The sequence below is a fragment of the Apiospora phragmitis genome (genome assembly GCF_038363925.1).
Source record: "Apiospora phragmitis strain CBS 135458 chromosome Unknown utg000005l:1.0-4161743.0:1.0-4166827.0, whole genome shotgun sequence".
NCBI classification, from domain to species: Eukaryota; Fungi; Ascomycota; class Sordariomycetes; order Amphisphaeriales; family Apiosporaceae; genus Apiospora; species Apiospora phragmitis.
Window position 1 is genome coordinate 3355801 of NW_027117403.1, and position 25698 is coordinate 3381498.

General features: G+C 52.8%; 9 protein-coding genes across 9 annotated transcripts; 6 read left to right on the forward strand and 3 right to left on the reverse strand.

Moving 5' to 3' along the window:
• Positions 1 to 1018: 1018 nt before the first annotated feature.
• PG994_005032 (uncharacterized protein) lies at positions 1019 to 3548 on the forward strand (the record flags this gene model as incomplete). The annotated part of the gene is made up of 3 exons (XM_066856441.1): positions 1019 to 1467; positions 1642 to 2898; positions 2972 to 3548. The coding sequence occupies 3 exons, from the start codon at positions 1019 to 1021 to the stop codon at positions 3546 to 3548; spliced, it is 2283 nt and encodes a 760-aa protein (XP_066718608.1).
• A 1010-nt stretch (positions 3549 to 4558) lies between these two features.
• Positions 4559 to 5810, forward strand: PG994_005033 (Metallo-hydrolase/oxidoreductase; the record flags this gene model as incomplete). Its single annotated transcript, XM_066856442.1, has 4 exons — positions 4559 to 4703; positions 4760 to 4872; positions 5142 to 5250; positions 5365 to 5810. The coding sequence occupies 4 exons, from the start codon at positions 4559 to 4561 to the stop codon at positions 5808 to 5810; spliced, it is 813 nt and encodes a 270-aa protein (XP_066718609.1).
• Positions 5811 to 8132: 2322 nt separating this feature from the next.
• PG994_005034 (uncharacterized protein) lies at positions 8133 to 10580 on the forward strand (the record flags this gene model as incomplete). The annotated part of the gene is made up of 4 exons (XM_066856443.1): positions 8133 to 8545; positions 8599 to 9470; positions 10006 to 10087; positions 10151 to 10580. 4 exons carry the CDS (start codon positions 8133 to 8135, stop codon positions 10578 to 10580), a joined length of 1797 nt encoding a protein of 598 aa, XP_066718610.1.
• Positions 10581 to 10822: 242 nt separating this feature from the next.
• Positions 10823 to 11839, reverse strand: PG994_005035 (uncharacterized protein; the record flags this gene model as incomplete). The annotated part of the gene is made up of 1 exon (XM_066856444.1): positions 10823 to 11839. One exon carries the CDS (start codon positions 11837 to 11839, stop codon positions 10823 to 10825), a length of 1017 nt encoding a protein of 338 aa, XP_066718611.1.
• A 1293-nt stretch (positions 11840 to 13132) lies between these two features.
• PG994_005036 (uncharacterized protein) lies at positions 13133 to 13777 on the reverse strand (the record flags this gene model as incomplete). Its single annotated transcript, XM_066856445.1, has 2 exons — positions 13133 to 13389; positions 13465 to 13777. 2 exons carry the CDS (start codon positions 13775 to 13777, stop codon positions 13133 to 13135), a joined length of 570 nt encoding a protein of 189 aa, XP_066718612.1.
• A 1170-nt stretch (positions 13778 to 14947) lies between these two features.
• On the forward strand, positions 14948 to 15464 carry PG994_005037 (uncharacterized protein; the record flags this gene model as incomplete). Its single annotated transcript, XM_066856446.1, has 2 exons — positions 14948 to 15115; positions 15360 to 15464. The coding sequence occupies 2 exons, from the start codon at positions 14948 to 14950 to the stop codon at positions 15462 to 15464; spliced, it is 273 nt and encodes a 90-aa protein (XP_066718613.1).
• A 488-nt stretch (positions 15465 to 15952) lies between these two features.
• On the forward strand, positions 15953 to 18257 carry PG994_005038 (uncharacterized protein; the record flags this gene model as incomplete). Its single annotated transcript, XM_066856447.1, is given in 3 exon segments — positions 15953 to 16337; positions 16437 to 17232; positions 17249 to 18257. 3 exon segments carry the CDS (start codon positions 15953 to 15955, stop codon positions 18255 to 18257), a joined length of 2190 nt encoding a protein of 729 aa, XP_066718614.1.
• Positions 18258 to 19569: 1312 nt separating this feature from the next.
• On the forward strand, positions 19570 to 21528 carry PG994_005039 (uncharacterized protein; the record flags this gene model as incomplete). The annotated part of the gene is made up of 5 exons (XM_066856448.1): positions 19570 to 19594; positions 19699 to 19825; positions 19879 to 20422; positions 20476 to 21333; positions 21355 to 21528. 5 exons carry the CDS (start codon positions 19570 to 19572, stop codon positions 21526 to 21528), a joined length of 1728 nt encoding a protein of 575 aa, XP_066718615.1.
• Positions 21529 to 22084: 556 nt separating this feature from the next.
• On the reverse strand, positions 22085 to 23424 carry PG994_005040 (Acetyl esterase; the record flags this gene model as incomplete). The annotated part of the gene is made up of 4 exons (XM_066856449.1): positions 22085 to 22152; positions 22220 to 22251; positions 22317 to 23022; positions 23166 to 23424. The coding sequence occupies 4 exons, from the start codon at positions 23422 to 23424 to the stop codon at positions 22085 to 22087; spliced, it is 1065 nt and encodes a 354-aa protein (XP_066718616.1).
• Between the last annotated feature and the right edge of the window lie 2274 nt (positions 23425 to 25698).

Here is a 25698-nt window from a genome sequence, read left to right on the forward strand (position 1 = left end):
TCAACCCCGAGTGCGTGCAAGGAAAGCACTACGAATATATGGGTGAGAATGTATTTAGAAAGTAATGGGTTGACGGACTTCCTCGGGCATAACATTAGTCGCGCGAATACCGATTGAGGATTCGAGAAGACTCTCTGGCACAACATTGACCACCGTGTCGTCAGAGCAAGATAGGGTAAGTAGGCTTTCCATCTCTTCTCTCGGGGTCATCCCAGGCGCCCATCCGATTTGTGGATATTGGAGTCGGCACCTCCCGACAGTGGTTCTCCAGCACTGACCTGACGGAACTGAACCAACAACAGGCTACAGCAACCAGAAAACAACACGGTCCGCTTCGTGAGGTCGGGAAAGCTACAGGTTTAAATATATCTCTTCGGGTCCAGTTGCCCCCCATTTTTTAGTTGGCTTTAAAGTCGCATCTGCGCATCTGCAGGCCCATCATGCCCATCTGCGCAGAACTTCTGCTCTGGGCATTATTTTAGCAGTGCCAGTATGTATGACTGGACCAGAGGTCGCACCACCCCTACAACTTCTTCGGGCTACGATCCGCGCCCAGCAAATGCGCGGGCACTGCAGAAGCGGCACAGCAACTCGAGTAGGTACACCCTCGAGCAAGTCCCCTTTCAAGTGGTCGCCACCTGCAATGCCCTGCATACTGTATTGATCCCTCAAACGTCAGCAGCTCCATTTCCTGGCACGCCTCTCTGCACCCTTTGGCCCATTTCTCATTTACTGGTCCGACTGCCTGCGCTTTCTCCTCCTCTCCCTTACCCCCCCTTGTCATCATCTAACCTGCCACTCTGCCACTCTCACCCGGAGCGATTACTACCTACTGCTACCTAACTTACCTACTAACTTACTTACGTGGACATAACGGAGCAACCCTCAACAAACCAGACAGATTAGAGATTGGATGCATCGCGAGAGTTGCCGCTGCCCTTTGTCCCAGGTTGTTCTTATACGGATGCCTTTCTCCTTCACTACTATTAATCGCCCTGACCTTTTAAGCACCTGAGCCATGGATCCACTTACTATTTTAACCACGGCTAGCACGCTCTCGAGCATGCTCAATGCGCTCGACAGGACCATCTCCAATACAACCGAGGTGCGGGGGCACTGGCAGGACGCCGATCTGACGGTGCTTTTGCTCGAGAACCAGCTCGCGACGCTGCGCACCGCGCTCGGCCAGATCAAGGACTGGATCGATGGCTTCTCGGCCTCGCCCGTCGGCTTCCCCGAGCTGCACTCGCAGCTGGCCATGGACCTCGACCGCTGCCTCATCTGCTGCCGCCTGCTGATCGCCAACGTCGACTCGGACGTCACCCAGATCCACCAGAACACCGTCGGGAGCAAGAACATGCCCAACAAGCTGCTGCGATTGATGCGGACGAGGAATCTGAAGAAGTCGCAGCCCATGATCCAGCAGCAGACGACGGCTTTGATGTTTCTGCTCGGCGCATTCAATGCGTGAGTCCGCTTTCCTCTGTCTACTTTCCACTCTTCACTTTCGCTTTCACCCCCCATGCTGCTTGCTGCTGCTACCCGCTAGCTGGCATGCCGTCGGCATTGCATCTGAACACTGCATATGTGATGCATTCCCCTGCTGGACTTGTCGCTGATTGAACGGGATGAAATTTGCAGAGCTGCCATATCACAACAGAAAGAATTGCTCGATCAACCACAGACCAAGCGTGCATTGCAGGCGATAGAAGAAGGCACATCGGCCTTGTTTGTGCCCCGCTACTCAAACCCCAACATGGCTGCGTCGTCGCCATCTTCGTCGACAGCGATAGCCAGTCCCAGTTTTGCCAATACACCAAGGCCGTCGCTCAAATCCGACTTTAGCAACGGCCCCGTCGTGTCAAGGATATACGAGACTTGGATCCAGAACTCGACGGAAGCGGCCCCACATTACCAGCCGCCGACTGACCCAAACTGGCAACGGCGGCTGGCCGATGTAAAGGAGCACCATCCAGTCCAGAATGGCGAGAGCTCTGCTGTCGCCGGCAGGGTATATGGTAATCATGCAAACGGTGGAAGGTACAGCACATTGTCGTCAGTGATAAATGGCGACAAGTTCATTGCCGAACCCATACCAGAACAGGTGCAAGTGGAGCCGAATGACAAGTTCATTCTCTTTCCGCGCGACGAGGATGATGGGAAGATTGTCGTCGGCCCCGTTGAGACACAGGAGAAGTTCATCGCCACCCCCACAGATACGGACGAGAAGTATATCGTCAATGGCACTACCCCCACCTCACCAGGGAGCAGCGACAGGTTCACGGACGACATGTCGGAAAGCCCTTACACACCCACCAGCTCCCGCCCAGGTAGCTGGCTCGCGCCTGCTCGCTCGAATAGCGTCATGTCTGCCAAAAGCAAGTGGAAATTACTCCGCAAGAGGCGTGAGAAGAGCGAGGATCAGAAACGGTCCCTCGCAATCGACAGCGCTTTGAAAGAAGACTACAGGAAGGAGAGGCAGCAGCAACAATACAAGGCTCTGCTTTTCGGCTCGGACTCGCGATTGCACATCTTGACAGCGGCTAAGATGCTCGACAAGTCGAAGTCGTACACCAGCCAGGAGCTCTACGACTACCGGACCTTGATTTTGAAGTTGGTGAGGAGATTCACACATAAGCTCATCCGAGAGATGCGACAACAACAGGTCAACACCCATGCAAGATACCTCTGGGCCTACGTGGAAGTGTTGGAAGGGTATTACAACGGCGGCATTAATGACGTCGATACTGGGCTACCCGACGAGTTGGATGAGAGGTTTTACAGCGCGTTAGAGAATATCCTTCAGGATCCTCACATCGCAAGCATGGTAAAGCCATCTCCATCGGTAACGATAGCAAAGGAGCCGAAAGACTCATCATGGCCCAGAGCTGCAGAATAGTAAGTCTCATTCCATGAACGGGGTTTCTTTGTGCCTCGGTATTGGGGCTTCTAACTGACCTGGCACTTGCAGCTTCTTTTCTTCGTTACGCAGGATAACCATGCCGGCTTACGTCCCCACCGGAATGGACATCATCTACGCAACGACATTCGCGTCGACGACGGGAGGAATCACCAAGACGGACATTCGAGAGCGAGAGCTCGGTGTTGACTTCCTCGATATCGGCGGGCTGACGGGCAAGTGGAAGAAGTGGATCCACCAGTTCGAAGAGGCGCGCTTCGTGGTATTTGTGGTGGACTTGGAGGAGTATGATAAGCCCGAGGTGATGCGCGACACCATGGAGCTCCTCAACGCCGTCGTCAACTCGCAGTGGTTCGCGGCGGCGTCCATCATCCTGCTGCTCAACGTCCCCCCACTCTGGACTGTCCGGAACACGGCCAACCCCCGCGACAATGTCAACATCCCCAAAGCCGCCGACGAGGTTCTCAAGGGGTTCCAGGCCCGCAACCTGGAGCGGCTGTTCATTTCTCCTTGCAGCATGACGGTCGATGGCGGCGGCGAGGCCGCCATGCAGTACATTCTCTCCGCAGTTAAGGAGGCGATCCTCATCAAAGCCTTGACGACGGTGGATGATGACACGATAATGTGAGAGTGAGAGTGCCTTGTAATGTTTGAGTTTTAATCCATTATCTGAATTTAGCGGGGGCGCAACGCAAAGGATTTCCAGGGGGCTCTGATCCTTTCCGGTTCCTCATCTAGGATTCCACATTTCGGCCATGTATGTATATATAAACATCAAGTATGTTGGAGTAGATATCCGAGCTCATTAGTCAGTTTATTCTCATGTTCTGCAGCAGACACAACTGAGCTGGGAACACAATACCCAGACGCACCAGACCTTCTAGGGTTAGTGGTCTACCATACTATAGACGAAATACCATACCATTCTGAAATGAGTTTTGCCGCGACATGTTGTAATGAAGGAAGAAAACAAGGATGAAATGAAATTGACATCGCTTTGCGGGCGAGAACGGAATGATACGCCATCTTGTCAAAGATAGGAAGATATATCGTTGGATTTGAATAGCATGTCTAGGCTTGAAAAGCCTGAAGGACTTCCAGGGCTTATACATCCGTTGTGGAGCGTACGAAGCCCCTATTCTACACATCTTCAGTTAAAGTTTGGACGTCAAATCAGGGTTTCCGCCCTATGTTTAGTGTTTGGTGCTAACCCGCTTCGTATCCCCGTTATTTTGACGTCAAGGCCCGGTAGCCCTAAACGTCGGACCCGAGACGAGGTCAAAGCGAGTCCGAACTAGTTGCGATGAACCCCACAAGATCCCGAGGCTCGTCCTCGTTGTTGCTCCACCAGATCGGCGTCAAAGCACAATCCGCCTCAGCGGGGGAAACGGACAGAACGGCTGAATCATGCACGCCGATTAGCCATGTGGTCGGGCTCTCCGAAAGTGCGAAAGATGACGCTAAGTCAAGCACGCACATTGTATCTCGGTGATGTTTCCGTAATGCAGCTCATTAACTATGAACGTACGCGTATAGAATGCCCCTCCAGTACCAAATTACTATATCCCTTATCACAGGTCATTGAAAGATATCACCCTTCCTCATAACTAACTACCACACGCACATACCCGCCACATCATGTCATCAGTCGAGGTGCCGGCAGGCCACGAAACCGTTAAGGCCTCGATCATCGACACGGGTGCGCGCGTCAAGGGCGAGACTTCACTCTTCGCTTTTTTCCTTGACCCACCGCTCCCGGACTTCTCGGAGGGCGAGGGCGAGGGTACGTTGAGCGCCCCCGGACAACATGTTCTTGATCGAGCATGAGAAGGCCGACAGGAAGGTTGTATTCGACCTGGGCATCTCGCCAGGATTTCCAGAGCGACGCTCCGTCCGTCCTGGAATACCATAAGGACTTTACTTTTGAGCCGCCGGAGGCTGACGTCTATGAGGTGTTGCGGGATGGGGGTGTGGATTGATGCTGTCGAGGCCGTCATTTGGAGCAGCGTCGTTATTTCCAGTTCAAAGATAGATATTCGACGAATATAGGCATGACAGAAACCCGACCACACAACTAGCCATCATCATATCGACCACACTGGAAACCCTGCTGGGTTCCTCGCCAGTACGGACTTGGTAATCCGCCCCGGCTTTAAGGAAACAGAAATGCCTGGCTACCCGGAGAACCCCGAGGCCATGATCCTGCAAGCCGACTACGAAGTCCGCAATCTCCGCCCGCTCGACTTCCAACGGACTCAGAATCGGAGGCTTCCGGGCCATCGACTGGTTCGGTGACGGCAGCTTCTACATGCTCGAGACTTCTGGCGTAAGTAATTGATTATACCACCACTCGTTACTCGATAATTGTCCTTTTAATATCCCAGCATGTATCCTATAATGTTATCCCGTTCTATCATCTTGACTGTTAAACATACGTACTGCAGAGCACACCATCAACCATGTCGCAGCCCTAGCACGGACAACCGCGGACCCCCCCCCCCCCCGCTTCACCCTCATGGGCGGCGAACTCGGCCACCACGCCAGCCAGTGGTGGCCCAGCGCACACGTGCCCCTGCCCTGGAAGCCGAGACCCTCCTTGCCTTCCGGGCCGGACTCCTCGGTCCTCAACGTCTACCGGAACATGTGCCCGTGCGATCACATCCTCCGAGAGCAAGCAGCAGCCGATAGTCTTGTCCCGGACTCGGACACAGCGGGGACAATACCCTTCACGAAGATCCGCACCAGACACCCTTGCGATGTCGAAATGGCCCGCAGGTCCCTCCAGGCCGCCGAGGCGTTCGATGGTAATGAGAGGATATTGGTCGTCATGGCTCATGCCTGGACGCTGCTTGGCGCCTTGGAGTATTTCCCCAGGTCGGCAAATAGGTGACGGGAGGCTGGGTGGAAGGAGGAGGAGTCGATGGGTGTTTCTAGAAGACTTTGTGAAGAAGGCGGCGTGATAGTAAGTTGATTTTGCTTATAATCGTGAGTTGTATAGTACTAGTTCTATAGCGTTTGCTCGTCCTTAGGACCTGAGTACCTCGATGCCTATGTACTAAAATCTAGCTAATCTGCGAGTAAAAACTACAGTTGACCATGCTTAATTGACCGAGTGTCGCCGTTGGGAATTCATCCAGAATTGTTACCAGCAATGGCGGTTTTGGTGGGTGCGTGAAATCACCCAGGAAATCTGTCCATGGTGGCTTGAAAGTAGTGCCGGAGTCGAAGACGGCGAAGTACAATAAACTTGCGGTACGAAATTGCAGGGACACGAAAACTGCAGGGGAAGATACCCAAAGCCTGCTGGGTACGGGCTTATTGTTCGGCAGAGTGCCGAAGTGCGAGGCAATCCATAAGTCCGTATACCTTTGACCTGCCTCGGGTAACCAGAGCGTGATACATAGGCTGCCGTACATCAAGCAGGTGAGTCGTAGAAGGGCACCATCAAGCTGTAGGAGAGATTGGGGCCGTGTTTGTGACAGGGGGTCGCAGTCCAATCCAAGAAGATAATGCAAGAGCAAGGACGCTATGGCACCAGTGGGAAGCCCCTCCAAGAAGGCGCCGAAACTTCTCCATCTATCACCGAGTCGGCGGGAGATTATGGGCAGGGTATAGGACAGGGTATAGGGAGGGCATATAATAAGGATAGTAAAATATAGACTGATCTTTAACCAGTGAAGAACATTGAGGTTTAGGGGCATGGATACGAAGACGGAGACTGTTCGTAAATCAGCACATGAAGAACGAACTTGGATAGATGGCTAGATCTGCCGAAAAGTCCAGCCTCGACATATTCGCGGTCGAAGACTCATTGGCGGTATTCCCTTCTTGGCTATTGGGGTATCCCGCGATGGAAAGAACCGAAGTTGCAAGACTGAGGGGCGCTGGGTCGCCATCGTCCGCCGCCGAGAACCAGATGATATTCAGCGCCAGTTCGTCGCACAAGAAGCTCGCCAAGTAGCACGAGGCCAGAATTTTTGTATAGAGTATACCAGAGCAAGCGAATAGCTTAATTGTCTGTAGCAGCGGACCGAGAATGAAGAATAGTAGCCGGAAGGTCGTATTGTTTTCCAATCGCGCAGTGCCTCTACTACCTCGCAATAAAGTAGTGCCTCCACCATCACGCGGCTTCTTCTTCACCCAATACTGCTGGCTGCACTTGGGTGGCCGAATAGTTAGCCTCCAGCCAAACCCGGCTCGTTGTGCGCCAATGGACAGGAGAGTCTCGACAGCGTTCATGGAGCACACGACCGGAGTAGGTAGGTATGAGAAGTTGGGGAAACTTGGCCAACGAGGATGAGCACTTATAGGCCGCAGCTTAAAAAGTCCTACTCAGCCACTTATGAACGGATTCATGCTACCAATCAATCGAAGGTGAAAAGATAATATGTATTTTATCGAGGCTGTTCCTGACTTAGTCCGTTGCAACGTGTGGCTCAGTCACACCAGTCACTTTACCAGCCACATCGGTGTTTTTTTCATCGCGTTTAGGAGAAAGAGCTTCTCCTCGTCTCTGCTCGTGCTGTTCCTGACTACAGTTGGCGTTGATCCGGACCGCCTCGCCGGGGGGCGATGTCAGGGGTAACGGTTCTTGGGTCGAGTTTAGTCAGCTGCTTGCCGGTGGGGAACTTGCGGAAGGAAGGCTGGCATGCAGTAAACCCGAGCTGACTGCATCATGATGCTTATAGTAAACCGAGAACCAACGTGCATATCATCTTACATAAGTGCCGCTTCAGCTTATGCCGACTCATAAACTCTACTACAACCTGAACCGGCAGCAGCCAAACCGACCTCATCTTTCGATATTCATACTTTTTTGGACCCCATACTACGACTCTTGTCTGACGTATGAATCCTTGCAGCGGGTTAAAATAAGAATGACTGAGAAACATAAGCAAATTCTCACGGATGGCGCCCCAACCCTTCCAGGCAAATGCCCCTCAAATGTTGCTGTGCAAATAAGGTACGGATTACTACTGCATATAGCAGCAGAGCCCAAAGCCCAAAAGCCCTGCCTGTCCAGTCATCCTCATCTGGACCCTTATAAGTAAACCTCCGCTACTCGAGCATTGAAAACGGGTGTGGTGCGCTGGGGGAACTTGACCCCTTTTCGATCTCTCGACATTCTAAACCTGGCATCCTCCGCATGGTGCATTAGGTTTCAATGGTCCGTTCAAATCATCATAGCCCTCATCGTCCGTCTCAGCTCAGAATGAATCGAGTTCCCTCTTTGTATTGGTGGACCCCTTTCCTCATGGTCTCATCTTTCGTTGTCGGTATCATATTTGCGGTCGGCCATCACCTCTTCTATGCTTCTCTCGAGGCCAAACCGGCGCAGACAGGAGATTACACATTCCTCGGTTTGAACTACTCTGGCCAGCAATTCAACATCGCCGTCGGGACAGCCTTTGGCTTTCTAGTCAAAGCGGCGTTCGTGCTCAGTGTGTCTACAGCCTACATTCAACTCTTCTGGCGCCAGGTGAAATACAACACGGAGAAGGGCCAGCCATCGACGGTGAAGCACACGGACTCTCTATATTCGGGCTTGGACAGTCTTATCTCACTGCTGAACGCCCCAGTGATGTATAAGTACCCTGTACTATTCCTTGTTGCAGCAACGGCCTGGTAAGTCATATGTGGTACAAAAAGAAGCCGATCCCGCAGCTGACTGGTAGCAGGCTAGTACCAATCGCATCCATCATAGCTCCAGCTACTCTATCCGTCTCGCTTATCGATGGGGTGCTGGAGGTAGTAATGGAAAATGTGCCCCATATTGATTTCCTTAATCTCAACTACGCAGCTTCGATGGGCGTGTACCGTGGGGCAGGAAACGGATCTAACTATTACTCTTATAATGACCCCAGTCAGATTCTAAAGCAACTTTCTATGGCTGTGGTTGCCCAAAAGGCCATTTTGCCAATAACGCCTCCGTTCCCGAACGCGAGCTGGTCGCTGGAGTCCTCTGGTCCTAATCTGGTATGCCACCCCGCTCAGGCGGATAACCGTCTACGGATACTTCGGAGCATTGCTGCCTACACCGGGCAGGATAGGACAAGTTGTGATAGGGCCCCTACATACCTTGCCTGGCACGAGCCATACAATCTGAACTCGACCATGGCCGGGCCGTACTACCGAGATTCTCTAGACAACCAGAGTTCACTCCTTACCATCAGCAACCCGGACTCCGTCTTCAATTTACCCTGGGACCAGAGGCGGGTCAAACAGGACTCAACCCTATATATTGCGAGTCTACCGAACACGCTCCTGAGAAAACACTTTCCCAGATCGGACAACGGAAACGACTGCGTTCTTGGAAGTCCTGGATGGGAGAACAAATCGGAGAATCCGCTGGGCATATACGGTGGGGACGAGACTATTGTCCAATGCCAGCTTTACAACTCGACATATCTCACGAAATTCCAGTATGCCAGAGGGCTACAAGATATTGATATAAAGATATCAGAATTAGGAGAGACCGTGCCTGTCACTGCCTGGGTCAGAGGGCCAAACACGACTCTGGACCTGCAAGAGAACTGCGCAACGCTGCAGGGTGTGTTTGAAGAGCAAACTAGCGATTGCGTGGTTAACCGAGGGTTACTTTCACAAATCGCATACCAGAGCATCCTTCGAGCGTTTTCGACATGGATAACGGGCGATGTATCTTTTCCCTCCAACAACAACAGCCCGATGATGTCCCAAAACTCGCGTGTTTTGAGCACATCTCTGACAGATACAAAGGAACTCAATTACCTGAGCGACTTTGAACTCCATAAGTGGCCACCAGAGTCTTATGGGGTAGATTATGCCGATCTGCAGTGGTAAGCGACTTTCAAAATCAATTCCTTCCTATTCCAGCCGTTATTCCCCGTTACTCCAGTTGTCATTCCCTATTATGCTAGTTTTTATTCCTCGTTAGCCCAGTTTCTCAGGGGGAACCAATTCACCGTCTATTCCAGTTGCCTTTATCCCCCCTGAGACACCCTCGTTTATCCTCAGAACACTAATAATAACGCCGAGAGTCGGTAGGAAACTCTGGAAGTCGACCGAGCCCGAAACAAGTGGCCTTCCGAAGATGCGCTCGACAGAGCCGAAACAACGACTACTCGAGACGCTGGAGACCATGTTCCGCAACTTCACCGTTAGCCTTATGAGCTCAACAATGTTTCAGTAAGCCACCTTCTCAAACAAGCGTTTCCATCCACTGATCGAGGTAAATCATATGTATTATAGGCCAAACTACTCCGACCCCACCACCGCACCACCCAAAGTCCCGGTCACGCGCACGACTTCGCAGACAGTCTACGTCTACGCACCAGACAAGTTGTGGGCGGCGTACGGCGCGGCCGCGGCGGCCACCCTGGCGGGAGTGGTCCTCGGTCTGATCGCCACCGTCGCAAGTTGCGGATCGTACACTGGCTCCTTGTCGACGATCCTCCGCATCACCCGGAACGCGGAGCTCAGCGTCAAGATCGAGGAGTCGGACCTGGACGGCAAGGGCGCCCTGCCCGTGTATCTTGCCAGAGCGACGATGCGTGTCGGTGCGAGCGAACCCCGTCGCAGATTATCAAACACGGATCTGGAGGTTCAGGTAGTGAGGCAGGGGGTGCACACTCCCGAAAAGGGGTCCGAACTAAGTGTAGGGGGACGAAATGCCACATGAGATGTGTAAAATACTCAAATCCGTAAATAACATCTACATTTCCTCTAATACGCAAAGACTTCTATTGAATAATAAACAAAACTTTAGTATACTTCCCTGTATCCACTTATGACTAAACCCCAAAAGCTATGCCTTTTATTTATTGCAGTGGTTTACATCCTCGTACTCTTCTCCGAAACCCCCGTTCTCGGGGATGATCCGGAACTGCACCGTAGTCCCCGACTCGCCCATGGTAATGGCCCCTATGTAGTCGCCCATTTGCCCTTCGTCGGCCCATTTCGCCCAATGGTCCGCCATCGCCTTCGTCGTCCAGTCGAGGCCAGAAGGGTCGGGCTCCGTACCGGGATTGTCCCCTCGTTAACCACCTTGTAGCTGACCTTGAAGCCCGCGCCGTCTGCTCGTCGACCCAGACCGGCTGAAAACGCCCGCGGTCGGACATGTACGTCGCCCGTGCCGTCGCCGCGATCAGTGAATCGGTGGTCCGCGACAGGGCCATCTTCTATGCACAGAGAAAGACCAGTGATGTCCACGACGTAACCGCCTTGGTCGGCCAGACGGGCGGCCAGATGCGAAGAGGGGACCAGACGCTCCTCCTTCTCATCCTCCCCTTCCTTCAACACCTCAGCGACGGACTCGACCCGCGCCCTGCCCCTGCTCAAAATACTTAGCCGAGTCTCTATCATCCGCGCGCGTCGACTTGCCATCTTCTCCCTCTCCCCTCGTCTCGTCCTCTTCCCCTTCCCGCCGCCGTCCCCCTTGACCTTCGTCGCAGCCGGCCGGGCCCCCTGCTTCTTCTTCGCCTTCTCGTCCGCGACCCCCTGCAGAATGATGTGCATAGCCCCCGCGACCCCGACGGCCGTGGCGCCCGCGCACCGCGGGAAGCCGAGGAAGTGGCAGGTGCCGCCCGCGGCGACGGGCAGCGGCAGGCCCTTCGCCAGCGGCTGCCAGACCCAGTCGGGCAGCGTCGAGATGTCGTGCTTGAGCTTATCGTAGACGGCGGAGCACTCCTTGATGATGCCCGGCCAGTCGCCGTCGTCGAGGTCGGCGGCGAGGTGCTGACGGTAGGGTTGTAGGGCGCCGTCCTCGCGGAGCGCGAGGCTGTTGGAGGTGGTTGTAATGGTGGTGGTCTCTTCTTGGGGGCCGAAGTGGGTGGGCTCAACGGGACTGATGGCTGGGTCCGCCGCGGCGCCGGGGAGCGGCTGCACCATGGGGATGCCGCTTAGGAGCGCGGTCAGGCAGAGGGCACAGTCTCGTTTCATGGTGGAAGGCTAATCAGTCAGGCCCAAAGAATAGGTTTGGTGGTTTAAGATTGTAATGAAGTACATCGAGAAAGGGTTGTCTCACGGACTTGGATGTAATGGAGTGCCTGGTATGCGCCAGTTGTTTTGCACGACACTACGAGACATTCAGAGAATATATACTGATAAAATACTACTACCAGCGACCGATATTTGGTAGTAGCTCCCAAAATAGCCACGGAATGTTGTCGTCATCATAGAGGGATCGTCGCCAGTATGTGTGCCTGAAATCATAGCCACTGTACAGTCTAGGAATGCGGAGGGACTGTGGTCTGGCGGAGGGATTCGTCTCCATAAATAGGTTTGCTTGCTACACGTTGGTTTCGCTAAACCGCGTCCAGGCTACCACAGCTGGTTCCGACCAGACCATACGATTGGTTGGTACTAGTTGGACCTATGTCAGGGAAGATGTGGGATGGGCATCCATGAGTAAAAGACAGGTGCCCAGGATCCAGGAGTGGGCACGGGTGTGTATGTGTGTGTGTGTGTCCAGGTGGGACGCGACCGTGGAGCGATCTGCGGATGGTTGTTCCGAGCCACAGGGGGGTTGCTCCGGTTATACCCCAGCAAGAACACACACCAACAAACAGAGAGATCACCAAGAAAATCCTAAATAAAACTATAGTACATAGTAGCCTGGCATTCTGCTACTCAAGCTCAAGCTGAGCCCCACTCACAAGCCCAATCATGCAGTCTTATTCGAGCGACGTTGCAACGCCTTTTGCTTGCTGCTAGGCGAAGTGACATGATGTATCTTCAACCAGCCATCTTCACTTGACGGCGATGTTCTTACCGGGTCAGGAGGTAATCTCGTCTGGCGCCAAGGATCCTTTACTGTCAAAGGTGCATGACTATCACGTTATATTAATACTTTTTGGGGGGGGAGGGAATAAATAGTATGTCTTAGGAGGGAATAGAGGCAACTTCTCTAATAACCGGTAAACCCACCCCTTAAGCCACTGGGATAACGAGGAATATTAGCTGGAATAGGAAGGAATAACCCTCGAGAGTCGCTTACTTGCCTGATGATGGTGAGATAATAGCAAGGCTAAATTAACATCAAGAAAATATAATGCAGTAAACAGGATTAAGGATAAAGTATGTAAATTCGAGTAAAACAAAAACGACTGTGACTATCTAATGAACGAACGTGTGCTCTCTTTCTCCCCCGCGAAGGGCCCCCATGCTATCGTAGCTCTGGTAAAATATGACCAAGTCTCCTATCTTCCCCTCTCACACCCCTTCTCATGATGTTCATCCGTCATACCCAACGTCAAAATAGCACACACCCTCAATGTCGTTCCGAGTTACGCCGTAGGCGAAGCCGTCGTCTCCGATATTGCCGGCGAAGCCCTCCCTGCATTCTCCGGCAATCTTGGACAGGGAGTACTTGAGCTGTTTCTCCTCGAACTTGCCGGGGCCGTGGTACATGCAGTAGTAGACGGTCACATCCCCGGCTCTGGCCCAGATCGACTGGTCGCAACTATTTTTATTCCCGTCCTGCTTGCAGACTGTCTCTGCTTGTCAGCTGGTGGATCTGATGTAGATGGCCCCCAGCCAAGATCTTGTTTGGTTTTGCTACTTACATCCGATCAAGGCGTTGCTGGCTTCCTCTTGGTACTCAACCTTTAATGCAATGGGACGATAATGCTGGTTGTGGCACTCCCAGTGCTCCTTGCGAGCTTCCAGTGCCTGTGTAGTCTCGTTGTCCGCTTCGGCAGACCGCTTGGATTCAATGTTGGAGATACCGTCTGTGTTGACGCTTCGCTTTGGAAGTCCGGTGATCCTGCCCTTCTCGTTGTAGATTCCGTCCTTTGAACGATCCTCTCGGGGGAGCAGGACGCCCGCAGTCGCCGTCAGGGTCAAAGTGAAGACGGTGAGAATCTTTGAAGCATGCATGGTGAATGATTTTTCTGGTACGATGTAGTGTGGTAGGCTGTCTGATAGGAATAATGATGGATGAAGCTGTAAGTGATGGTAGTAATAGTAGGGAGTAGTTGTAAAATTTGTATTGACGTTGAGTGGGAATTGATCGTTTCCATCAACGGACAGAGGCTCCTACTTATACACTTCAGTCGCCATTACATACCAACTAGAAAATGCAAGACAATACGTCACTCGCGGGTGAGTTGTCTTCCAAGTCGAGACTTACCAATACTAACCAAATTCGCCTCAACTTGCTATCAATCGTCAACGTTGTTAGCGATCTCCGTGGACGACTACCGCCGTCGTCTGATTAAGATGTTGGAGAACAAGCCACCGATAGTCAATCCCTCCGCGGTGGATCATATCCTTTCCGAAGGAACGCAACCTGGGGCCGCCAATAGGGGGGCGGTGCCCAATCCCTCCGCGGAGTGTCTTCGGGGGGCTGTGGTTCATGTTCAAGGTCTAAGACTGAATCCTTAGACCCGAACCGGCTCCTCCGGGGCATAATAGGAACCGTGTCTTGCTATGATGATCTTCCCTTGGCGCCCCAATGTAGTGAAGAACAGTCCCTTGCCCTCGATGACGTGATTACACAGGATGTTCCACGGGGATAATTCCTGCCGAGCCTACGAGAAGGAGCTGATCGACATCTCAAAGTGGAAATAATCACCTTTGTTCTATCTATAGCGCCTTTGACAACTTCTATATATAGCTTATGTTCTATAAGCATCCAATCGTCTCTGTGACCCTGCCATCTGAGAGTACGCCTCGTAGCTCTAATTTTCAGACTGCCAATAACCTAAATTAATAGACCAGCATAGGCACCAAGACAGCCGAATACCTCCGGTTGGATTCCAGCCCTGGATTCACTACGTCATGAGGATTAGAGGCCTGATTGGACTTGAAGTTGTCTTAAGATATCCCGAACAGATCGACAGCTCATAATCTTCTTGATCGAATGAAACAGTTCATGCTGAAAGCGGTTACGAGCGAGACAACTCTCTATATATATGGCTCAATGTCGCCTGTGAACCAAGTAGGATTTTATCAACACAACATTCTTTGCTCCATCACCACCAAAATCATACAATTTACCTTCGCCCGATACCAATCCGAGCCATCAAAATTTACTTCGAATTCACCATGCAGATTCTTCCAATCGCCCTCCTTCTCGCAGCCACTCCTTTGGTTCCTCTTGGGCAGGCTCGAAGCCTGATCCAGAGGGGCGATCAGGTCCCGGCGCTGCAGACGCTGGCGGAAGGCAACGCGACTATGACTCGGCCGAAGAAGCGAGTCGATATCCAGGCCGGCGTAAATGACCTCCCTTGAATTACGATGCATGCCATGCCCACCTTGCTAATCATGAAATTGTATAGAAATGCCACCATCGAAGAGGTTTTGCGTACGGATATTGTCGGGTTGCAAAGAAAAAAGTAGATGGGGTATACCAGAACGAGAAAACAAGAGCCTGTGGTCCCAGCGATCAAATGCGCGTGAGTAACACTTTTGGAAGCACAATCTGTCGACCAGTGCACTGACTCGCGCGTATATCTAGTGTGACACGCCAGGGACTTATTGCTGGTTCGACGCTGATATTGATCCCAAGGATGATGCTGTCAATAGCAAGGCTTGGTGTGGAGATAATAACCTAGAGCAGTAGAAAGAGGCGTGCAGTAGTTGATTATCCGATGACTGATGGCCGAAGTTTTGGATACGGGTGGATTGGCACGTTTTGATGGCTAAAATAGGGAACAAGGTGTGTGATATCGTCACTCGTTGGAATAGATATATGTACCAAAGTACGTCAGTTAAGTAGGCAATGCATTTAACAACCCCCTAGTCGACCCCCGGTCAACCCCCTGGGCAATATGCAGCCTCTTGTATTTAGCTGGCACCCCCTCGCCCCACTAGTAGTAGTAGCAGCGTTTACCGTGACACACACACACACACACCAACACACTCACACCCCACTGCAGTAGCCCACTGTTGCCTTGCACCCCGCCCCCCCCCTCTTCTACTACTAAACGCCTGACAGGGCGAGGGACAAGCATCGCTATATAAGAGAAGAAGACAGGCGCTCCCATTGATTATAGGAAACGAAGATGTACCCCAACCTAAAGCGCCTGCCCATCTCGTTTCCAAAACACCATGGCAACCAACCCAAGAACCCCCATCGTTCGCTGTCGTGATAGCAGTGCATCTACCCTCTGCCAAGCCTGTTGCACCATCTTCGACTCACCCGTCGATCCGAACGAAGGCCTCAACTTTATCCCCTACAATCGACCATGGAAAAAGCACCACGCTACCCTCGACAGCTTCCGGCAGGCCATGGCGGTGGGCTGCTTCATCTGCTCCCGGGCCGAGAAAGAAGAGATCGTACGATCGCGGCTGTCTACCGACCTCAGTGAGGCCTTCACCCAGTGTTATATCACAAGACCACGGCCAGACCTGTGCTACTACGATATCAGCATTATGCTTACCCCCACGGTCCCTAGGGCCGGGCGGCTCATATTTGAAGTCGAAGCTGTTTACGGTAGGCCATTATCTCCTGAGCAAGAGGATAGATAGGAAGTTGAATTTTCAGTTCACATTTAGCTAACTTGCGGGGACTTAACCCTTTCCACTTATATAGTCGACCCAGGCAGTATCGAAACTAGCGAATACAACAGGTCGCATGAGGTAATCAAGAATTGGGTTTCCGAGTGCGTTTCAGGGGCCGAGGACCACGTGTCCTGCCGGCAGCGCCGTCTCGCGGCCGGTGCAGTCCGAGAAGACTTCCGCATTGCCATGCTAGAGATCCAGTCGGGTAAAGAAGGCGGCAGCAACGCTATTACGTTCAGCATTCGGGAGCTTGAAGCGCGGGAGCTCAGTCGGGTGCCCTACGCGATCGTCACGCACGGCTGGCCCGATATGGAAAGCTGGGTGTCTCATCTACCAACGTACAGCCCCGAGTCAGAGTGGTGTCCGGTCGACGTGTTACCGTCTGGGCTACAGGAAACCATCCGCCTCGCTTTGGCTGGAGGCGTGTCATATGTCTGGGAGCATCATCTCCCGGTCAGGACCAGCTCTACATCGGCATACCCAACCAAGAGACAAATCAGCAACCTGTATGCCGGCGCCGCGTTCAACATCGCCTCTTTCGCAGCCAACACCTCGACTACCAATGAGTCAGCGGACCAGGGGCCAGCCGCACCCCCGCTAGTCCATCCCAAATGGTCGCCCGACGATCTCTTGATGGTCTATTCTGACACATTCGACGATGACCTGGCGTCAAGTCCCTTGTGGGGCCACGCCAGCTTCCACCAAGCCGTACTCCTGAGTCCCGCTACTCTCTACTGCGGCCTAGAGCAGCCGTGGTTCCACTGTCGGTCCGGCACGCTCCGCAACGCCACGCTTCCCTCGGGCAAGGCTCGGTCCGGGCCCGTCTGGTGCGCTGCGCAGCAGCTCGACGCCAAAGCCTACGACCTTAGACAAGGCCGCCGCGGAATGGGGCGGCGACTTCGGCTTGGGCTTGGCTGAGCTCTGGACGGCGTTTGTCGCCGAGCTGTCCGAGGCCGTGGCTGGCGGGCCCGGGGGCGAGGGCGAGGACCGGTCCGAGATCGCCGACGCGGCGGGGCTGGAGCTGCAAGCGCTGAACATTAGCAGTCGCTCTGGTGCTGTTGCCTCTGATAAGGGGGATCTTACCGGGGGGAGGTTCGGGGAGCTGCGCTACAGTCACGGCCTGTGGTACTACCCGCCCTCCTCGCCATCATCGAAATCCGCCTCTCCGATGCTTCTATCCGACTCCACTACCACGTCTATGCTCGGCTTCCAGCTACTGTGGCATCCGGGATCGGACCACCGTGAGCCCGAGACCTGGGACAGACGGCTCCGCCGTCGGACAAGACCTAGTGCTGCTAGCGGCGCATTGCCCACCTGGTCGTGGCAGAGCATTGCGAATCCAGTGACGTACGACTTCCTGATCGCAGAAGACGCAACCTCCACGATGTCGCAGTTGGCACCGGGTAAGATGGTTCTGCCCCGGGGCACTATTAACTTAGTGCCCGATCACTCTATGGTTGGCGATGCTGGTGGCGCCGGTGGAGATGTACTCCCTAATACCATGGCCAGGCGGCTCGAGGTGCGAGGTAGCCTGCTGCCTGTCACCCACGCACCAGGACCAGAGCGGCCAGCAGCGAACCCCAACGACAGGGACGACGATGATCCTGACAGGACGTCCTGCTACAAGGCCACGTGCGGGGTTGAATACATGATCGTGCTATGGGACTGCATCGAGGAATCCCGACTCTATCGTGCCGCCACGGCCCAGAAAGGGGGGGGAAGAAGGGCGATCGGCGGCGGCTGCGGCGACAGACTACTTTGCCTGGCCGATACTGGTGGCCTTGGGCGGGGACACCTTGGTGGAGATCCGGGGGCTTCTCCTGCGCCGCGCCGAGGGCAGCACCGAGGATGAGGGCGTCTTTTTTCGCTGCGGCTTGGTCAAGGTGGAGAGTTGGCCGGCCCCTGGGGCGGTGCCGAACTTGAGAGGAATCCTCGAATGTGATGAGTCGGAGCTCACGACTTTTTATGTTCAGTAGATCGTAAGATGCGGTTCTTATATCATGTCGTTATGTATGGCAAATAGACTGTTGGCATGCTCCTATACAGCGCTGTGAGCCACAGATATGACAGTTTTGCCGGTATCATCAACATGCTTTGGCCACCGCCAACACTTTGGTGGCATGCACGGAAGGATCCCGGGAAGTTCTATAAGTAGGATGGGCTGGAATAAACACATTTAGATTCGTATAACCCCCCCCCCCCCTTCCCCGCTCCCGACGGACCTATGCCTATCACCGTTCATGGACAAATGACGTAACGAGATGCACCAAACGTGCGAGCGGGGTGTTGAAGGGGGAGGGCTGCAGACCCTGGAGAATTTGATTACGGCCAAACTGAGCAGTTTGATAGCATCAGGATGCTGTGTTCAGCAGCCGATGCGGGCTTAGGGGTGGCAAGTAGCGAGAGCCAAAGCCTGAGACATGGGGCCGCAGCACGACGATCCTCAGCCTGATTCGACTCATAAATATATTTAGCAAGTTGAAAACGAAGTCGATGGGATTCTGTGACACAATGATACGTCAGGTGGCGGTTTGTTCACCTCACTATTGGCTCAGCCTCGGCCAAGTTAACTTTTCTTTGCCTCTTGCATCCCCCACTTGATCTTTTCTACATTATTCTCGCCAAAGCGATGCTGGTATAGCCCTATCGGCGTGAATGTGAGCCTCGCTGAAACCTTCGTCAACTCTGTTTGAGCCATGAATCCCTTCCGCTACGGATCATCACTACCGGCCTCCCCACTGCTTAGAGAATCATTCGACAGTTTGCTCTTGGGGGAAGAGACCTACAGCCTGAACTCAGAGCGCACTAGAGATGCAGATCGGAGCGTGGAAGAATCCATAGAACTAGTCAGCCCAGCACACCGCCAGCACGGGGCGAGATCTCCAACAAGCTCAAGGGAAGACGACAACGATACTGCATTGCCTGGCCCTGACCAATTTACCTCAGCCACGGCACCCACATGTAAAGAAGCACTAAGCGTATCGGTTGCACACTGGATACCTGAAATTGTGTCTCTCTTAGTCGCTATAGGCTGCATTATCGCCTTGTTTGCGACTCTAGATAAGCTCAACGGGCAGAAGAACCCCCATCTCGAATACGAAATCTTGCAAAACGTAGTCAATCTGAGTGCTATTGTCGCTCTCCTCGCTGCAATCCTCAGGTCTATGCTTGAAACTGTTCTTAGTTCAGGTCGGCTATTTGTTTCTTCTACTGCCTCTTCTTCAAACCCATTGCCTATGAAGAGGAAATAAAACTCTGTGTTTGCTAATCTACGCGTGATGGTGAGATTTTAGTTATCGGTCAACTCGAGTGGCGCTGGGTTTTGTCAAGCCCACATTCACTGAATCGAATCGAGACGTTTACCGACGCGGGTCGCGGTTCCTGGGGGTCGTTGACATTCCTGCTTTCCCACTTTCGTCCGTACGTACGTACCTTGATATCTCATTAGACAGCTGATACTTATATCTCTATAGTAGCTTGGCTATGTTCGGAGCTATCATAACGGTTCTGTCCACTGTCATAAGCATATTCTCTCAACAGGCTTTGCAGACAGTATCGTGCCAGCGACCTACCTTGCAAGGAAGGGCATCTGTGCCTATAGCCCAAACTTTAGTCGGCTTGGAAGGGATGCAACCAATACATGCGAAATCGAATATCAATTATTACCAGCCTGGCATAGACCTCCTCTCGGCCCCTATTGCGGGTCTTGCCGGATCCAGTTCGCCAAGTTGTACGTCCGGCAACTGTACATTTCAAGCTACCAATGGCATCACCTACTCGAGCACCGGGCTCAGTAGTGAATGCATTGATGTATCGTCTCTCATCAGACAGAGCGGATTACTCTCCTGGGACGAGCAGGACGAAATCGATGGTGATGGATTCACAATGTATAGCTTACCGAATGGCTTGAACTTCAGCTATGTTGTACATAAGGAATGGTCTTACTTAACTCGATGGGGTTGGGGTTCTCGCTCCCTTCTCAGGCGTATGCCGTGGCTCAGGTTTGGAATGGCTCTGGTAAAGCTGGCGGGGGCAGAGAGTTGGTACTGGACAACATCACCTTGACGCAGCGGCAGAAGGGCGTTATAGAATCCACCTTCGATACGTCTATACTCCTCATGCAGACGATGAGCCCTTGTCGGGATCCCTCAAAATACCAGGCCTACTTAACGGGCGACGACGCGAACCCAATGCCACCAGTTAACACATCATGCGAACAGTTGAATCTACCTGGTGTCACCACACTGCCTGGTTTATTCTCCGTGGTTGCGGCTGCATGCTTCATATACCCTTCAATACAGCATTATGCTGGTTCGGTCGCGGATGGCACTCTTGCAGAACAACGCGTTGGCGACCCTATCCCTCTTCGGCGGCCAACGGAACGGTTTGAAGTGCTGAAAGATGAGTACCCTAACGGACTATCGTACTACAGGTTCTCGGACCCCTGTATAGTCGACAACGTCGTGTATACCGATACTAGCTCGAACCTTTCCAGCTTATCGGGTGGGCTTATCACTATGGGCAACGCGACGGCTCCAAAACGGTGTTATTATGGATTCAATGGATACTGGACATTCACAGTATTTGGGGGAACTTATGGCATGTCAAATTGCGAGCCGTCACAAACCCACACCACAATACTTTGCCCTTTCCTGTGGTGGTTGGGCAACTTGTACAACAAGGGGAACGCAACCGTCGAAAGCATCGACAGATTCTTTGATGCTGGGTTCAAAGGTTTCACAGATCAGCTGCGGACCCACGGCATGGACTGGGACAACATCACCCTGGTGGCATCAGGCACCGTGCTGGGGAATACCGTCTGTACGGAGTTCCATTGGGTGTGGCTCATCTACCCGCTCGTGATGCTGATCGGAACATTGATACTATTCATCGCCACAGTTCTCTCCAGCAGCGGTATGTTCGGCTACGTCAGAGAAACCATCTGAAAGTCGTCGGTCCTACCGTTGCTATTCTACGGCTTGGAGGCTCAGCACCAACGGGATGGGCTCCAGCTTTCGTCGGCGAAGGAGCTGAACACGGTGGCTAAGGAGCTCAAGGTCGATTTCTCCGCCAGAGACGGTGAATGGAAACTTCATGCTGTCGGCAACGGAGACACGACCTAGCGTTCTGAACAGGACGGTTGCCTGGGGGATACGAGCGATTTGCTTCACTAATGACTTGCTGAAGCTCCGAAGTGAATCACCGTTCGCACGGCAGTCAGCTTCTACGCCTTAGGGGGTCTCTGGTGACAGGACATCGAAGTCCGACCGGGCCTGTCTCGCAGTTGGTTTGGCTACAGAATGTCGACTCCCTGTTGCATCAAGGGCTCCAGCAAGGACAACGGAAAATCAACAAGATCCAACAGGCAGTGCAGGATTGGATAGCAATTGGGCTGGTTCCTACGCAGGACTTTCCTCGACTTACACCTTCCTATCGAAGTCAAGTCGAGAGTGTACTAGTGTCATGGCTCAAGAGTTCCATGGACAATTTCCTTATTCTTTTTGTATTGATGTATAAGGAATAAGGCGTCTGTCGATCTGGTTTGCTATGTTCTTTTTTTTGTTTGTTTTTTTCCAACATCGATTCCCTGCTAGGTCATTGGGAATACACATCATCTATCAACCTTTGCACAAGAACTCCCTGAGCCAATCCGTTGATACGACCTTGATGCTCGTAGATTTACCAGTAAGTTGCATAACTGGAATTGCCGCCGACCACTCTGGCGAACTCCTTCCCGATAATCTCGTCTATAGATATGTTAGCAATGGGGTACCTTTTAATTAGCATTGCAAAAGTTTCGGATCAGATACGTACCAGTCTTCTCCGATGGATGCAGTTCATCGTACCTGTACCTCCACTTAGCAATATATTCACACCCAGCATGGGGGCCAAGATATGTAAGTTAATTTACCACATGAACGATGAGAGCGGATTCTCCGAGTTCGTACAATTCGACCCATCCACGGAGCAGTGGTAGTACCATCCCATGGCGTTGGCAGGCACGTCGAGGTACTGCTCCGGCTTGTCATAGATGTCGCGCATCAGCTGGTGTACATTAAAGACGGCGAACGAAGCGTCGGGCCAGCGGCGCGTCTTGTTGGCCAGCAGCTGGAAGGGCACGCCGTAGTCGAACATGGTGTTGACGTTGGTGGTGTACTCGAGCATCTTCTGCTCGACCTCCGTGTTGTTGCAATGGTCGGTCTTGGTGGGCCAGTAGTGGTTGTCGCCGGCACCGCCGTGCTCGGGCGCCGCGTACAGCGGGGAGCGCTCGAGGGGCGCCTGGTTGAACAGGACGAAATGCCGCCCGCCGCCCTGCGCGTAGATGGCGTCGAACACGGCCCAGATGCAGTCGACAAAGTCCGTGATGGTGAGGCCGGCGTGCTGCGAGTCGGTCAGGAAGGCGTCGCCGCCCAGGTCGTTGGTGCCGACCCAGAGGGCGTAGACGGTGTTGGCGGCGGCCCGGTCCGGGTAGAAGGTATTGGTGCCCGTCGAGGCGTTCACGTAGACGACGTCCTCGACGAAGGAGGGAATCTCGTCTTCTAGAACCGAGGGGAACGTCCGATTGATCTGCGACAGGAAGCGCTCAAATATGGTGTTGGAGCAAAAAGCACCGCTCACTTGATTGGATGAACCGTATTATTAGACTCCATGATTAATTAAATGAGAGAAAACTAGCACTGCAAGAAGCAACTGAACTTGGAGTTTGAGATTGATGCACAACACAACACGTATGAGACATGGTAGTAAAAAAAAAGCATACCGGCGTAGTCATAGAATTTGGCACCCAGCTGTTGTGTCGCAAAATGACCCCAGGAGTATCCACCACTCGCCGTGAAATTGCTGGTGGAGGTGTCCGTAGCGGGCGGCGGCGTTGCGCCGTTGTTGGCCATGTAGGCCGACAGACGGCCCGAGTCCGTGTAGCTGTCGCCGAAAGCAATGACGTTCTCGACGGTAAAAGGCTTAACTGGGTAAGTGGCCACGGCAGTGCCGGCAGCAGCAACTATCAGTAGAAGACGCATGATGAGAGCCAGTGAGAGACAGACAGAGGCAGGATGATGTGAGGTACTACCATGGTAACCCGGGTTCGTCCAAGAGGGTACGGTTTATTGCAGCATCTTTATATCTTTATATGCATCCACATTGCTACCTACCTATGCTCTCCCGCTTGAAGGATGTAACTATCTATGATCTAATCCTGCTTGATTCCATTCAGCCGGAAGTGACGCACTAGCAAGCATGCAGGGAGGGTCATGAACCGCGGAAGCTGAACTTGCCGCTCATGGCGGCAGGCAGGTTTGCCATGTAGAGTTTAGGAATCCGGGTCGGAAAGGGTGGCGGAACGGGCCAAATCGTGGTGGTTAGGTTCTCACACTGCTTGAGCCGTCTCGCAACAGCATTGTCCAGTAAGACATCAGCGAATCCTTTGTCAGCCATCACCAAGCAGTCGGTAATTCACCATAGAGAGAGAAAGCCATCTGCAGTAAAGCCATACGTGGGGACGATCACATCGCGGCGTTACGGAGAGTACTGCTGCACGCTTCTGTAGAACATGGCGGGGTAGAATGAGGGGACCTTGGAGAAGACTGGAAGTGGATTTCATTGTCACCTTCTATCGGAGATAGTGCAGCAGCAGCTACCTTGAGTGGACTGGAAGGTTTGATTGGGGTATTGCCGTCAATACGAACAAGGCAAGTACGCTGGGGAAGTTGGCGGAGATGGACCACGCCGGATCTCGAGAGGACTTTAGGCTGAGTTGAGGTGCATATCCCAACCCACACCTTCCTCAAGGACAGTAGACCAGAGTAGAACCCGAGTCGATCTGATGCAGCATACAAGCGCAACTAAAGGTAGAAAATGGCACGGGATCGTCATCAACACCAGAAGGGAAAAGATGCGCATCTGAATGGATGATGCGCTTCAATCTCTATTGCCTGCTTGCTGCCTTTGTGGTGCCAAGGCATATTTCATGGCAGCTGAAAGCTTCTTGTCTTTGAAGGATTGAGTCACACACAAGGTGTGAGTGGCAGGCAGCCTTGAATACAGTGACTCTTTTCCTGTTGAGCAGTCACCGTTAGCACACCTGCGTGCGCTTCGGAATTCATTTCCGGGATTCTGAGCCAATCAGAAAGCAGCGTTCAAACTTCCAGGCACCAAGCTTTATTTTTTAGCAGGTAGCTGCACTCAGACTGCCCTGAAGCCTGGAGCCCCACCAAACAGGTAAGGCAATCAGTAATCAGCGCAATCAGCTGGAGGACCCACTCTGACTTCTGGAAGGGTATAAATATCTCAGCTCCGTCCTAATTTCTCAAACTTCTCTTTTTCTTTTCCTCTCCATCCTGGTGCACGGGCTTTACGCATATCAGTGAGGATTCGTCCGAGATTGCGTTTTTGCTAGTTGAAAACTAAACTAAGACCGCTCCTATTTGGCTTCGGCCGGGTAGGGAATTTTTGGAAACCTCATCTCTTGGAGATCTTTGTTTTTTCATCTCTTTGGTTCCTTTGCGGAACGAAGCGAAGAAGAAGAAGAAGCGCGACGGTGGCCGGCAATCCACGATCCTACACCCTCCAAAGAACTCCAAACGGCTGGCAACCTACTTGCTTGACCATGTCGACGCGACTTGGACAATTGGGACGCGATGGGGATTCGGTCGTCCATGCTTCATTCCATGCTGTTTGAAACGGCCATCCTGACGCAGCTTCCTGCTGGTAATGCATATGGTTACTCGAGCCTGACATGATCTATGAAATGCAGGCCAAGCGACAAACACACGACTCGGTCACGAACGTCTCGTCGGCATCACCTCAAGCAACCACCGTTCCCACCCATTGCGCCACCTCGTCAACATAGAATTCGGCTGTCGGAGATCCAACGAGATTGCGACATCCCGCCATACACGCCGACCACCTCAACATCCTGGTATCTCGATCCTCAGTCAATTACGGCGATTACTTGCTCGCAGCAAGTCAGTTCCCCGAAGCCTCGATCGAACCTCGCGACGTACCAAGGAACATTCCTACGTACTCGACGGTATCAAATCCAACCAGCAACGCCCTATATTAGGCATTGTGTCTACAACCTTGATTCACGACTGAACGTCCATTTTCTTCGTGCCTTGCCATATTCAATGCTAGGAAGCCCTGCGTACTGCGTACAACCCAAGACCGTCAAGCAACCACCATGTGTGGCTCGCGTCATGGCGCATTTGATGCGATGAATCCACAGTGGTCGCAAATAGTGTGCGACGACGCCGTCCCTTCTACCTTGCCTGCTGCTTTCACATACTTGAGAAATG